The sequence below is a fragment of the Labrus mixtus genome, chromosome 2 (genome assembly GCF_963584025.1).
Source record: "Labrus mixtus chromosome 2, fLabMix1.1, whole genome shotgun sequence".
Lineage (NCBI taxonomy): Eukaryota > Metazoa > Chordata > Actinopteri > Labriformes > Labridae > Labrus > Labrus mixtus.
In genome coordinates this window covers 3,232,897-3,246,358 of record NC_083613.1, presented here as the reverse complement: position 1 = coordinate 3,246,358, position 13,462 = coordinate 3,232,897, and the positions used below count along the sequence as shown (strand labels likewise).

General features: G+C 43.0%; 1 protein-coding gene across 3 annotated transcripts in view; it reads right to left on the bottom strand.

The window, feature by feature from the left end:
- Window positions 1-13,462, bottom strand: part of LOC132980904 (axin-2-like) — a 34,175-nt gene that overhangs the window by 8,286 nt on the left and 12,427 nt on the right. The window contains exons 1-4 of one of the 3 annotated variants that reach the window (XM_061047291.1): window positions 8,571-8,806; window positions 6,155-7,098; window positions 3,655-3,795; window positions 826-928 (exon numbers count right to left, since the gene is read on the bottom strand). In XM_061047291.1, the coding sequence (XP_060903274.1) occupies window positions 826-928; window positions 3,655-3,795; window positions 6,155-6,987 (1,077 nt within the window). In that variant the 5' untranslated portion in view covers window positions 6,988-7,098; window positions 8,571-8,806. Of the gene's footprint in view, window positions 1-825; window positions 929-3,654; window positions 3,796-6,154; window positions 7,099-8,017; window positions 8,262-8,570; window positions 8,807-13,462 lie in introns of those variants that run through there. The other 2 variants (XM_061047284.1, XM_061047298.1) reach the window with 2 other exon arrangements.

The window sequence follows — 13,462 nt, the reverse complement described above, 5'->3', positions numbered from 1 at the left end:
AATGAAAAGAGGGGGGGGGGGCAGACAAACACTCAAATTCATGCACAAACACACACACACAGCTATCCCAGATCCACGTTCCTGTGTTTGGATATGAAGACAAAAGAACTTCAAATTTCTGTTATTGCCTCAAACAGCCCCACCTTCTTACCTCTGTCAATCAGTTCTAACCCACTTTCTTAACCCGCCCACAACTACTCCAGCAGGTCAACTCGATTTGGAGTTTAAAGCAAATTCACCGTATGACCAAAATACTAATGGGACCAGGAATCCCACTGGTAGCAGAGGAAAGTTGAATTAATGTGTCCTATCAGCAGGAATGTAAACTGGAGTTTTGGTGATCATTCAGCAGGTTCAGTCATAATCTTAACACTGCCGTGGTATTATTGTCTATTACCTATGTTATAACCACAGCTAACGCTAATTAATAAAACATATGAAGCTATGAGGCTTCATGGCATACTAGAGTTACTGAGGCAGAATACAAAGAAGACAACAGAAGTTTATATTTACAGCCTGATAGAAGTTACTGGGATGGGGGATGGAGGTGGGAGGTGGGAGGGGGGCTTGAAACAGCAGAAGAAGAAGTGAACTGAAATGCAAATCCTGCCTTTCATTTGCCCCGACTTTTATATGAAAACGAGCAGGGGGAATGAAATATAGTATTCTGTCACAACAGGAGCTCTGAGAAAATAAAATAAGGCACAACTCCTCGAGGGAATCAGGACCCAGTTGTCTGTCAGCGTTGTAAAAGTTTGAGTTTAAGAGATTACATAAAAGGAAAACATTCAGACAGGAAGTAAAAGTTAACGAAGTAGGACTTACAGGAAAGTGGGGTAGCGTTATCTGGCCATTGATCTTGACACTTCGATGCATCTCCCGCTGGAGCTGCTTCTTGTTGCCCAGCTTGTATGGAGGGATTCCATCTCTGTTAAAAGGCAAAGAGATTGCACGTTAAAATGTGGGTAGGAAAGACGTGCTGACAACACTTAAATGGCCCTTATTAACAAAAACTCCAATTACTGACAGTGTAACGTTTGTTCATTTTGATCAGTCACTGCTACTCATCATGCAGAGCACAATATCTACACGCCAACTGTTGGCGCGTTAGTGCAATTAATCAATCTTTGTGGAGAAAGCGCCCTTAGGAGGCAGTTCATCATTGAAGTGCCGACACAACACCACCCAGAAGCCACCCACTAGGCACATTACAGCTAAATCAAAAGGTTGCAGAGCCCTTGAAGCCAAGGCAACAAAAACACACATAACAAAACACGCCAGGACAATGGGAGAGATATGCTAAACATCCCACTGTGGGCTTCAAAAGAAGAGCCCCACTGATAAGATTACATCAGTCCTTGTCAACTCTGACAGTAGTTGTTTAAAAAGCAGAAGAATCAGGGCTAACTTTTGTAGCTGGCTAGACTAGGAAACTACAACAGGCTAGTAAAAGCTGCTTAAGTGGTGCTGGCTTTGTAGCTCAGTTATATTAATAAGAAAATAGAGATGTAGCTAGGACTATCAGTAGTCTCAGGACAATTAAGCATTTATTCTGGGAATCTTTTTCTCCCTTTTTCATTCTGTGTCTACTAGCTTTTCCAGTCGGCTGCCACTTAAGCTGGGCCAATTATCTTGGCCGTTTTGGCTGCTCAGAAGTGTCTGACCTAGCCCAAACGCTACTTTTTCTGCTGCCTCTTTGAAATCTCACACTCATGCACATATGCACCCGCTGCCATCTTCGTTTGGCAAGCGCTGTGCTGTGAGCCTCTGATCTCAGCAACATCAAAAGGCTGGTTTGTAAGATAAGGTAATGTTTGAAGTTGGTGCAGCAACATTCCCCAGCGTCCAAGTAAATCCATAAATAAGATATAAGCAAAAAGAGAAAAAAAATTCCCCCCCCCCCCCCCCCCCAACTCCTTCTTCTGCCCCCCTTCCTAAATCCTCCTCTTCTTGTTCTTTATCTGGGAAGTGAGATTCAAATTTGCAGTGTGTCTTTTAACCACAGTATAAGGACACACTAATCAAGTTGTGCACTGGAATGAGAGAAAAAGCAGCTGCATTTTTTTAAATCAGTTTAGGGTGGAGATATTAGGGCTGGTGACAAGGACAGGAGAGAAACTATTAAAACAACTATTAAAACAATATGTCTTTGACAGGTGGTGCAACTTAACCATTCTTTCTTTCTTCATACAAACAGGCTCTGCAGGTCACATGTCAGTGTGACATGGTCAAAGAGAATCACATAATGGAGCCAATTGGAGTTGCTGCAAGGTTCTTGTAAGTGGGAACGACTACTAAAATCAATGTATCACAGACTGTACCCTCGAGACTACAAGCCATCAACCTTAAAGGCAAAGGAAGTAACACGGGGAAACTCTTCAAAAGTAAAACTCAGCGGCCCAGAGGAACTTGTAGGCCAACAAGCACCTCAGACTGAACGGTGAAACCTCATTCTCACACCAAGCTCGCCAACTTCCTTCATCACAAATTATGGTTTTATCGATTCAAACTGTCCCTGTCTGGATGCTTTGTCCAGGTTGAGGAGGAGAAAACAGCCATAGACCCTTTCATGGTTTCCTGGGCCTTTACTTTATTGGGATCTCCTATTCACTTGTGCAAGTCATTTTCAAAGCAGCCAGCCACCCTCTTATCCCCCTAAGCTCCCCTCACCTAACAATAGGCTGAAAGCGATTCAGTTAAGCCCTTTATGCTCCATGCACTTTATTTTCTCACTCCCTTGCACTTCAGGCCCTAACCACTCCTGCTATTGGCTCTGGAAGGCGGAGGAAAGAAGCTGTGAGGGTTGGATGGTGGAGGTGAATTTTTTTTTGGGTGCCCTAGTCTGGCCAGGGGGAGTTCCTCCTGCCTCGTCCGAAGGTCTAGAAAGGAGTAACCCCTGTGAAAGCCTCACAGACACATGATCTCAGCACGCCGCAGAGGCCAGTGGCAGGAAACCGACCCACCATGTGAGTAAGCCTCCTTTCATTTGGTGCCAACATTTTTCAATGAGTTTGTCTTGAGGCCCAAATGGCCATTTCCCTCCCCCTCTCCTTCAGCTCTTCAAAGGGAAAAAGCGATTAGATAATATGAAAAAACAAGTCTGTTGTGGCAGAAGGGTGGGTGGGATGGATATATTTCAACTTTGAGGAAAATGAGGCAACGCCCCCACCCACATCAAGACGTTCTCATTTTTTTTTTCACCCGTCTCTCCAGCCTGTAACACATCAGAATAAACTTCAAAAGGTCCTCAGACATAATGACTTTCCCAGAGTTATCTCCCTCGAGGCCACAGTAACAACTACACATAGAATGTAATAGAATTACCTGGAGTCAATCATGGAGGATAATTAAAATACATTATGGACAATTATTTTGCAACTGTTTAGTTCCCCTGGACTCAAAAAACGGCTGAGTGTGTTGAACTTCAAGGCCAAATATTTTCCTGAACACCCCTAGAACTTTTCCTGGAAAGGTGTTGACTGAACTCTGTTCAAGGCACGTTTAGGTACTCTGAAAACAATAAAATCCACAGAGCTTTGGCCAGAGTCAGCTGGAAAAGAGCTTTTTGAGGTTGCAACATTATCTCCAGAGCAAGCTGGGTTTAGAGAGACCAACAAGATTTGAATTTCAATACAGAATTGATAAAACACTTACACGCTACTGTCCGTCATGGACATGGAATCATCCGTTGTGGCATCACTGGAGATCTCGCTGTCATTGGCACTGGTGGCAGGGGCAAAAATATAACCGGAGTTGACAAAGTAGGGGCTGGCGGGGTCTCCTCGACGGTGGGACCTGTGAAAGACGAAGGGGAAACATTTGCCAACTGTAATTTGTGATCTCTGTAGGTTGAAGTGAAGACATAGGCGAATTGGACACCATAAGAGTAAAGTTTGTGTTCCCCTTTCTTCTGATTTACATTTGAACAAATTCTAACTGAAAAAAGTGACAGCATGACTTTGTTTCTTCAAAGTTTGTTCATTCTCTGCAGATTATTTTGTATTAAGAGTCACTTCTCTTGGCTCAAGGAACATATCAATAGTATAACAGAGGAGAGTGTCTGCTCTCTTTTTCTTTTCCTCTCTCATCCTCATGTCCCTCTTCCCTGAAATTCAAGGTAGATTTTTTGGGTGATCGAAGGGTGAACCTTCCAGCTTCCAATGTTTTGTTGTGGCAGACATTTACTCCTGCACTTTCTCACTCAAAACTTCAGTCTGTCTTCCTTTGGAGTGTTTTTTTCTCTAACTTCTATCTCTTCCTCTCTCTCTATCATCCAGTCTGGGGGCCCCTCATTTTTCCTCTCTTCCCTGCTTTCATTTCTAAGGTCTCTCTCTGTGTCTTTCTACTCTCTCCTGCTGTGTTGCATTCCTGTTTCAGTAGTGAAGGGGGTGAACAAGGAAGAGGGAGAAGAAGAGGAAAGGGGAACTTGAGCTTTAGAGAGGGAGGGAGGGAGGGAGAGGGTGAGAGGGAAAGGGGGAAGGAGGGCCCCTTTCTTTATGAGAATGCCTTCTGCCGGGAGTGCTGAGAGGAGAACCCCAGCATGACTAAAGCCGTAGGCCCCAAGCACAAACCTGACCTTTGGAAGGTCCACGCAAAGAGTCAGGTATTTAGCACAGCTGGGCTCTCTGCAGCCCTCGCTCTCTCCATCCCTTTTCTTACTTTCATGATCCCCCCCTTCCGTTCTTTCCCCCTTCCTCTCTCTTCTTGTCTCTCCCTGTCTCCCTCCAAAGCATGCTTAGTCTCTGTCAGACTGATTTTTTTAAAAGGCGAGATAAAAGTGCTGGAAAGAAAAGAAAAAAAACACTGAGACACACTATCTATGGCAAAGTGGGATTGGTGGTTGAAGCTGCGGAACTGAGCTAAGGATGTTTTGTTGTTGTGATTTTCACTCACTTTTCAGTCGAGTCTTCAAGGTTTCTCAAAAAGAGGGGGAAAAAAAGGAATCTGTGCAGCGGCACAATTAGTTCCACATGTTTGAGATGGAAATTGTTTGACCTAAAGAGATCATGTGGGGCAGGGGGAGAGCACGGGTGACGGAAGGAAGAATGAGGGGTCTCTCTCTCTCTCTCTACCTTCCGTTTTTTTTCTGTGAAAAACAGGAATGCAGGGGATCACACCAGGAAGCCATGGGATGCCCACATGTCAACAAACCATGTTCTTATTGCTTTCTGACTCAACATGGTCACAGCAAATGGGAAACTTTACTATGTTATCTGACAGCCCCTCGCATGAAGGAAGAAAATCCTTCATAGTGTACACTCTCAATGTGAGGTATTAAACATCACGTAAGAAATCTCTCTTACATTTGAAGTATCACTAAATGTGCATTAAAATCACAGAGAAAAGATCAGATATGAATTGCACTTTTCCGTATCAAGATAATGTCAAAGCTCTAACTAACAATTGCATCCAGATGTGAGGACAGAGGAGTTGAGCAAAAAAAACTTTTGAAGCGCCTTTTGATGCAGGCTCATGCATCAAATCCCGTTTTTGAAACTGTTCCTGGCTTGAAAAGATTTCAGCTGTTGGACAATGTGTGGGACGAGCTCTTAAGATAAAAGCCCATGCTTTCCACAAACAGTTCTGCTTTCATCTCTGACCAAGGGAACAATATCTCTGCTTGGCATGGGACTGACTGCACAAGTTATTTTAACTCTGTATTAGCATTTATTAGAGTATGAGAGACTCTGTGACATCATACAATAGCTATATTGAAAAAAAAAAGGAAAATACAGCATAACGTTAGGATAAGATCAAACTGATTCACATCCCTGTTACAGTTATGAGGCTTGGTGTCTGAATTTGTGCGTGAACCGGAGGAAGGGTTTCAAAGCACAGGAAACTTGAGCAAGCCAGCAGAGGGCTGCCTGCAAGACACCATTTACTTAAAAGGAAGGCTCAGATCCATTGATGTTTTGTAACCACCCCAGCCCTCCACCCCTTCAACCCCTTGACTAACTGCAAGGCAGGAGGGCACACATATACAGGCATGTTCCTCTGAGATCCTTTGATCCAGTGCCTCTATAACTCTCTGAGGCATTTGTGAACATATTCACTGTAGTTTAACTAATGAAGGAATATTGATCAGGAGGAGATGAAGTAACAAAAACAAAGTGACACTGCCATGCATGTTCTAGGTGAGCGCTGCTCTTACCTGCAAGTATTCTCCAGCACTTCAGCTGCGGTACGGATGGTAGCAGTAGCCCTCAGGGTTTTTGCAGACAGTCCAACCACAGAACCTAACGTTTTTGCCTTCAGGTCATTACAACTCCACTCTTCTTCCTCAATGAGAGGAGGAAGATATCCGCACATCAGCTTCAGGCTGCCGAGATTGCCATGGTTCATGTACGCTGCGTTCTCGCAGCCGGTGCGCACATATTCGAGGTATATGTCAGAGGTCAAAAACATCTGGTATGCGTTCTCCTCCATGTTGGACTGGATTTCCGTCTGTGCTTGGTCAAACATGGCAGAGTCTATTTGTTGTTTCTTAATACTATCCCGTATGAAGGTCTTGGTGGCGGGTTTCAGCTGCTTGGCGACAATGCTGTTGTTCTCGATGTACCGCTTGAAAATAACTTTGGCAACTCGCAACGTTTTGGTATCCTTTAAGTCCATTTGCCTGAAGCCATTACAGGCGAACCAAAAGTCCAAACTGTCCACGCAATTCTCCCGCTCCAAGAAGGTCCTAAAGAGGTGAGCGCCGTCTTGGTCGCCCAGGAGAAAATGCAGAGACTTTGTCCACCGGACTAGGGGCGAGTCCGGGGACGCGCTGCCCTCTGGCTCCCCCAGACCATCCTCGTTCCTCCGCGGTGTAGAGCCGGGAGGCGCGGCGGTGGCGGGGATATCTTTAACCTTGCTCTGGGCTCTCATTTTGGCAGATCTGCTGGGGTTGTAGCATGACGCCTCTCCCTCTTCCCCCGGTACAGGAGGACGAGGAGCATCTTCTCGGAAGCTACTGCTGATGTGCTCCGTAAGCGCCCTGCTCATGGCTCCAGCTCCGGTTGCCGTGTGAGAGTGCCGTCGTGCCTCCACTGAGCTCCAGCCTAATCCTCCTCACTCTCTAAAAGCAGCGGGGGAGCTTCTTAGCTCCTCTTCACTCTGAAACACAAAGTATTGATCTAATCAAAGCCAGATCCTGCTGAACTTCAAAGAAAGACATCAAGTAAACAGTCCCTTTCAAAAAAAAACCTCGCCGGGTTCACAGAGAAAGGAAATATGAAAGGCTTTTTTTCGTTTCATTTATCTATTTATAATCTAAATGAGAGATCAACAGCAGCCTACTTTCACTTCGTGCATTGATCTGTCACATCAAAAAAAAAAAAAAGGTTTTACAAGAATAATCATCGCACACTGCTCACTCTTCACCAAAACGTAGTCTAACAACTGTGGCTTACACGTGTTTTCCTAACGAGTCCATGTCACAGGCTTCAACTCCAATTAATTCCCAATCTGTTTCGGACGACCGTACCCTACCCCTGTCTGAATCACACACTCACACTGACACACAGGAACACACATGACTCGTTTCCACTCAGATCCCACACTTGTCCTCGCCATCCCAGAAATGTACAGACAGAGTCGAAATGCAGATCTGATCTGCACCACAATGACCTTAAACGTAGTAGAGGGGTAAACGGCCCCGCGGGAAAAGCCAGTCGCTCATGCGTAAAGTAAGCGATCAATCGCCTTAATATCTGCCCAAGCAAGAAGCCTATTATAGGACATAATTAAACCAACCGCCTCGGCGACATGTCTGAGTAACCGAAGCGACAAAAAGAGCTTGATTTATAGGCAAACCTCATTCACAATCTACGTTGCTACGTTTTAATGGACACTCCGCGCCAGAAACAAGTTTGCCTACCTTAATCGATAAGAAGCTGAAACGTCACAATCTGTGTGGCTCGCTGTTACAGGTGCTACATTATAATTTTAAACTCTCCCAAAATGCATTGTCTCTCTAAAAGCGTAACATAAAGGAGTCGAAAAATCCAACGAGTAAAATGTGCGTAAAACATACCATCGCAGACAGGTCCAAGCAAAGTAAAAACGCGATAAAAGGTGATGAGTTACTCCATTTATAGTCGAGCAAAAAAATACAGTCCAAATCCCACAAACAGTAATCCTGTACAAAAAAAAGCGGTGACGGACTATTTCAAGTCTGCGCCGTGCCACATGTGTCCCGAGTCGCTGCAAAACAAGCACTGTAGTTTGCTGTACCCTGTCCCATTCAACAACTGACCTCAGAGTAGGCAGGCTCAGTCCCTATGTAGATCACTGGGGGTGTCAAAATCTGAGGAGGTATAAGAAGAGGGGGGGGGGGGGGTGCTCTGATAGAAGAATACATCCCACTTTTTTTCCCAGCAAGACGCACAACCCGACAAATATTCGGTTTTTATCTGGGCTACACACACACACACACTCTCTCTCACATAAGCTTCTTATCTATCTCACCGTATTTCTCGCCCACAAACAAGAAACATAGCCCGCATTTCTCAACTTCAAAGCTCAGCAGCAGCACATCAAAGCGGCCAAGAGAGGGGGCCTGTGGAACAGCTTTTCCTACAACTTACCATCCATGTACCCGAGTAGCCTTCCTTTTTTTGAAAACGTGAAAGCAAAGTAGTCCAACAACAGGCTGTTGCCTTTTGACGCACCGTTCTCTGTCCTGTTATGTCCTTTCGCATTGAACAAACTGATTGCCGGAAATAAAAAAAAGTGTTTTCCCCCCTCGACTTTTCCCTTAAAGTAGTGCTTCAAGAAGTCATGGCAGGCAGTTGAAATCCTCCGAGCTGTTTCTAAACCAACTAGGCTGAAGGTTTAACAGCGGACTTCAAAGTGAGGAACCGCTGGCCTGGTCCCGGAAGATACATACAAAACCCAGCGTCTTATCTTCGCAACAATCAATGAAATAAAGCGATTTAAATGGTAAAGACAAAGAATAAAAATACAGGAAAAGCAAGAAGAAAGCAGTATGTAATATATTTGACAACTCATTTATGTCAAACCCTTTCCTTTGGTTGTCCTAAACATTTATTTAACATTTCTAGACGGGGAGAGAATTTACATACATGCCAGGACCTTATCAAAGACAAGCAATCTAGCCAACTCCCCGGGGCTTTGGAGCGTCAGAAGTAAGTGATCTACCGCGCCAATAGCATTATTCTTACAGTCTGTCAGTTTCAACAGAGTCTCAACAGGAAAACAGAGCCAAACAAAAGCCATACTTTTGTTGCCTTTGGCTTTTTTCAGGTGACAGATCGAGCTAAGTGCGTTCACCTTGTTGTGGTGAAGCCGGTATGAATTGTTTGTTTGTTTTTACAGATCAATGGGATTTTTTAAAATCCTGTTGAACATCAACACATTTCTTCATTATCACTATGTTTGTTAACAATGTGTTAAGAGTTTGGGTGTATTATCCTTTTGTAATTACAGTAATAGGCTATTCAATATTAATTAGGCTACAGGACAGAAATAGGAGACTAGGAGATCAGAATTGGTTACAATTTTAAACTTAGTCCAAAATGATTTAAAATGTATTCTTTAAGTTATAGCCTCGATATGATAATCCTATAGAGTGTAACTGTCAAATCATTTGCATATTAGTCACAGGCTTTTAGCCACAAAGATGTCAACCTAACACACATGCCAGTTCCACATTCAGAGAAAACGGCACAGCAAGACATTTTGATTGAAATTGGACAGAGAGCAAAGGCAAGAGCTGTTCTCCAGTCTTTTAATTCACATGACTTCACTAATGTCATTGTGACAGAATCTTAAAGAGTGGGTGAGACAGTTATCCAATCCCATGCTACTTCAAAGGCTATATTGTCCCTTTGATGTTTGAAATCAACTTTAAAGAAGGATATAATTATATAAGTCAGAGGATTCAAATTCACAAAACTTGTAGGACGGTACAGGACAAGGAAACTAATGAAATCCAACTTTTCATGAGGTCCCTGTAAGTGGTGGTTTCGCTCATGTTGAGTTATGAATAAGTATAACCTGAGCATGCTCTGCATCACCCATGTGGAATTGAAGTTATGTCAGCATCTTTGTCCCCATTTTCTAAATCTTTACACTAGGCCATATGGTCGAAGGTAACATGCAATTTTCATCCAGTCTAATCTTAGCTTTGGTATGTAGTTATACAATTTGTATTCTCAAAAAACAGAGTCCTGCAGCCACACCGGACACACGACACATCTCGGGCATTTTAGTTTTGGCATAGGCCTATGCATACGGGTAGTTTTAATTTAATCCAGCTTTCTTACAGATGTCAGCGGTTGTGATCCTTTGTTGGTTTCTTGGTAAAGCAATGGAGTCCTGTTGATTAAATTGACATGCTGCCAACCATGTCTTGTATGCTGAGCCTTATTTAAAATCAATCCTAAATGCAGTTCAATGCAAGGTGTCTGTATGACAGTATGACTCCTTCCCTTTCTGTCTCTGAGTGGGCACATGTGTGAGTGTGTGTGACAGGGTGAATGGTGGTATCCATAGCCACTGTTTTGTATGAATGGGCTCTGGATAAACAAACTTTTCAGCCACAAATCCTAAAAAAAATCCAGCACCCATTATATGCACAAAAAACTTCAAACACTTTGCAATGGGAAGTGTCTGCTGTCTGCGAGATGGTAGACAAAATCGCAAATGGTCATCGGCGTTGGCTCCATGTTGTTCACGGGGCACTATATGCTGATCAGCGAAGCCCAAATTAAAGCCATGAAATATGTAGCCATACTGTTATCTTCACACTTACTTATATGCTTTAAAAGAAGAAGTGAGATAATTTGGGGTTATAAAATGTAATATTTGAAGTATAGAGCAGTTTTATGGGTGGAATATTCACATTTTGGGGAAAAAGATTTTTTATCATAACTCTTATTAAATAAGGGCACAGATATCACTGCAAAAGAAAAGAATAAAGAATCCAAGACAGTTTGACAATTTGCTGACACGGCCACAAGCTCCGTTCATATTTTGGCTTTTAATGACGAGAAAAGTTCAGGCTTCTTACTACTCCTGATACTGTAAAAATACTTAATTTTTAAAACACACAACAATGGAGATTACCAAAGATGCAGCCAAAATAAAATGCAGGTTCTTTATTTAATTCAATTGGGAAGTGTCCTGATACACTAAACTCATGAGACCACACCTGTTGACCCTTGAATGCCCACTCTTGTGTGTAGCAGTGACAAAAGAGGGGAGAGGGTGCTGTAAAGCAGCCCCAAGAAGCCCCTATTTGATGTTGACCCTGCCCTGACCCCTTTGTTGGGGCCCTAACCATTTCACAGGAAGATCCAAACGCTTTGAGAGCACAATACAGGATGAGAGTGCTGCCACTGACTTGCTATGAAGGCCCAATAAAATGTGGTGACCTGAAGGCTAATTGAGAGCTCGTGGTTGGGAAGAAAATTAAAGGCATCTGGTGCGTCACCACAGATTGGAAAAGAGGCTCCTTTAATTAGAGATCGCATTAAAGGTGTAGAGAAAGTGTTCACTGCTGTCTACACAGGTTTCACATATTGTGTAGGAATGATTAAAAAGAAAAAAAAGTTTCTTTTTTTTCTTTTTTCTTTTCTTTCTTTTGGTTATTTTCTGGAGAACTCTTTGATGATGTATCATTAGTTCCATCAGCAGGCTTGTTCTCCCCTTCTATCGTTTTTCACAAGAACTTCTGAATTTGCATCATGCTCAAGCCAGCAGCATGCACTTCAACAAAGCAAACAATAAATTCTATTCATCCCATTTGATCACTTTTTGCTTCTAAAAAAAATCCTACACTTGTGCTAAAATAGCACCGAAAAACAGAGGGAAAGGGTGGATAATTGCAAATAACCCAATATTTTGGAGTTCAAAGGCTGTGGTGCGTTTGAGTGATAATTTTGGCTCAAGCATCACCATAAACACTAATAAAATTAAGTGCGTGAGAGGGAGGAGGGGGGCGTGGTCAGGCGTCCCTTTGAACAGACCCTGTGATCAGTTCCCCCTCTCAATTAGCGTATTGTCCACTTGTCCTTTCAGCTGCGAGGGAGGGGGGCAGTCTCCCCCCTAGCTTCCCTTTGAAGTGATTATCCCTTTATCTCAAGCCTGAGCGAGGAATATCTTGGGGGACAATAGCAAATTAAAGCCCATATGGAGAGAAGCGTGAATGTCTGTTTGTAGGCAGAGAGAAATAGAAAAAAAGAAGGAGCGATGGAGAAATAAATAGAGTGGAGAGAGAGAGAGAGGGGAAAAAAAAGAGGCAAATAGCATCATTCTGTTTGCATGAGCTGAAGGCTGAGTGGTAGATGTCAACACTCATCCAAAAAAAGTAATTTAGGGCTCGTGCCAAAGTTGACACTTGTAGCAGAGTGACTTTAGAAGAGCTAAAGGATAGATTGGGATGGGGGGGGTATGTTTCATGACAGATGGAAGAAGACGAAGAGGGAGAAATGGAGAGATAGACGGGTGAGCATGCAGAAGAGAGAGGAGTGCAGTTGTCAGCAGAATCAGATGGCGGTCAGGCAGACAAGCTTGAAGAAGATACAATTAAAGTGTGGAGTTAAGACGAGCTTTGAAGTTGGACATGGTGCATAACACCCTTAAAGTTTGAGAAGGCAGCCATTCATCCACTTGATATGGCTTGTTAAGACCATTCCTTGTAAAATACCCAATTTAAGAAAAATAAACTTAAATATCAACTTTGGGAAAATAAATCAAGAACAACTTAAACCAGGTAATGTCTTCAAACAGGTTACAAAAAGAGCAACCAATCTGAGAGGTCATCTTTTGAACACAGAGAGGGATTTGCAGAAGAAGGTGTGGGGTGTGTGTGAGCAATGAGGATGAATAATTACTTTCTCTTACAACTCTCCCTCTTTTTTTTTTATTCTTTAAATCCTGTTTTTCGGTGGCTTAAAAGTTTAATAATGTATGGAAACAATGTCTGTGATGCTCAGCCTAATCCGTTTGGGCTCGGCAAGCCTTTGTAGTAACCGAAACCCTTTCAGATGTGAGAAAATGTTTATGAAGACAGCATGTATGGACAGTCTGTCTTTCCTCAGTGCAAGATGATATGCAGAGAAAACAATATAGAAGCACAGCCTTCTACACATTACACAACATCATTGTTCTAATGCAGAAACACACAAAAAATTGAGTGAATTCATTGTAATATATACTCTAATTCATATGGTTCTCCTCCACTGCACCATCTGTTTAATTATCAGTTGTTCCTATACTGTTATTTCACAAATACTCTTACACTTGTGTTAACTATGTTTGTCAACTTATTATGCTCGACAAATCAAGATACTCTTCTGATTGTGAAAGTGAGACAAACGTGCAAGTGTTCACTTTGAGCTCAGTCAGTCGGTCATCCCTAATGAGCGTCTGACATGATGTAGAAAAAAAACACTGGATATGAAGCAACAGTCACGCCTATTAGAGGCTGAACACAGTCTGTTACAGATCACAG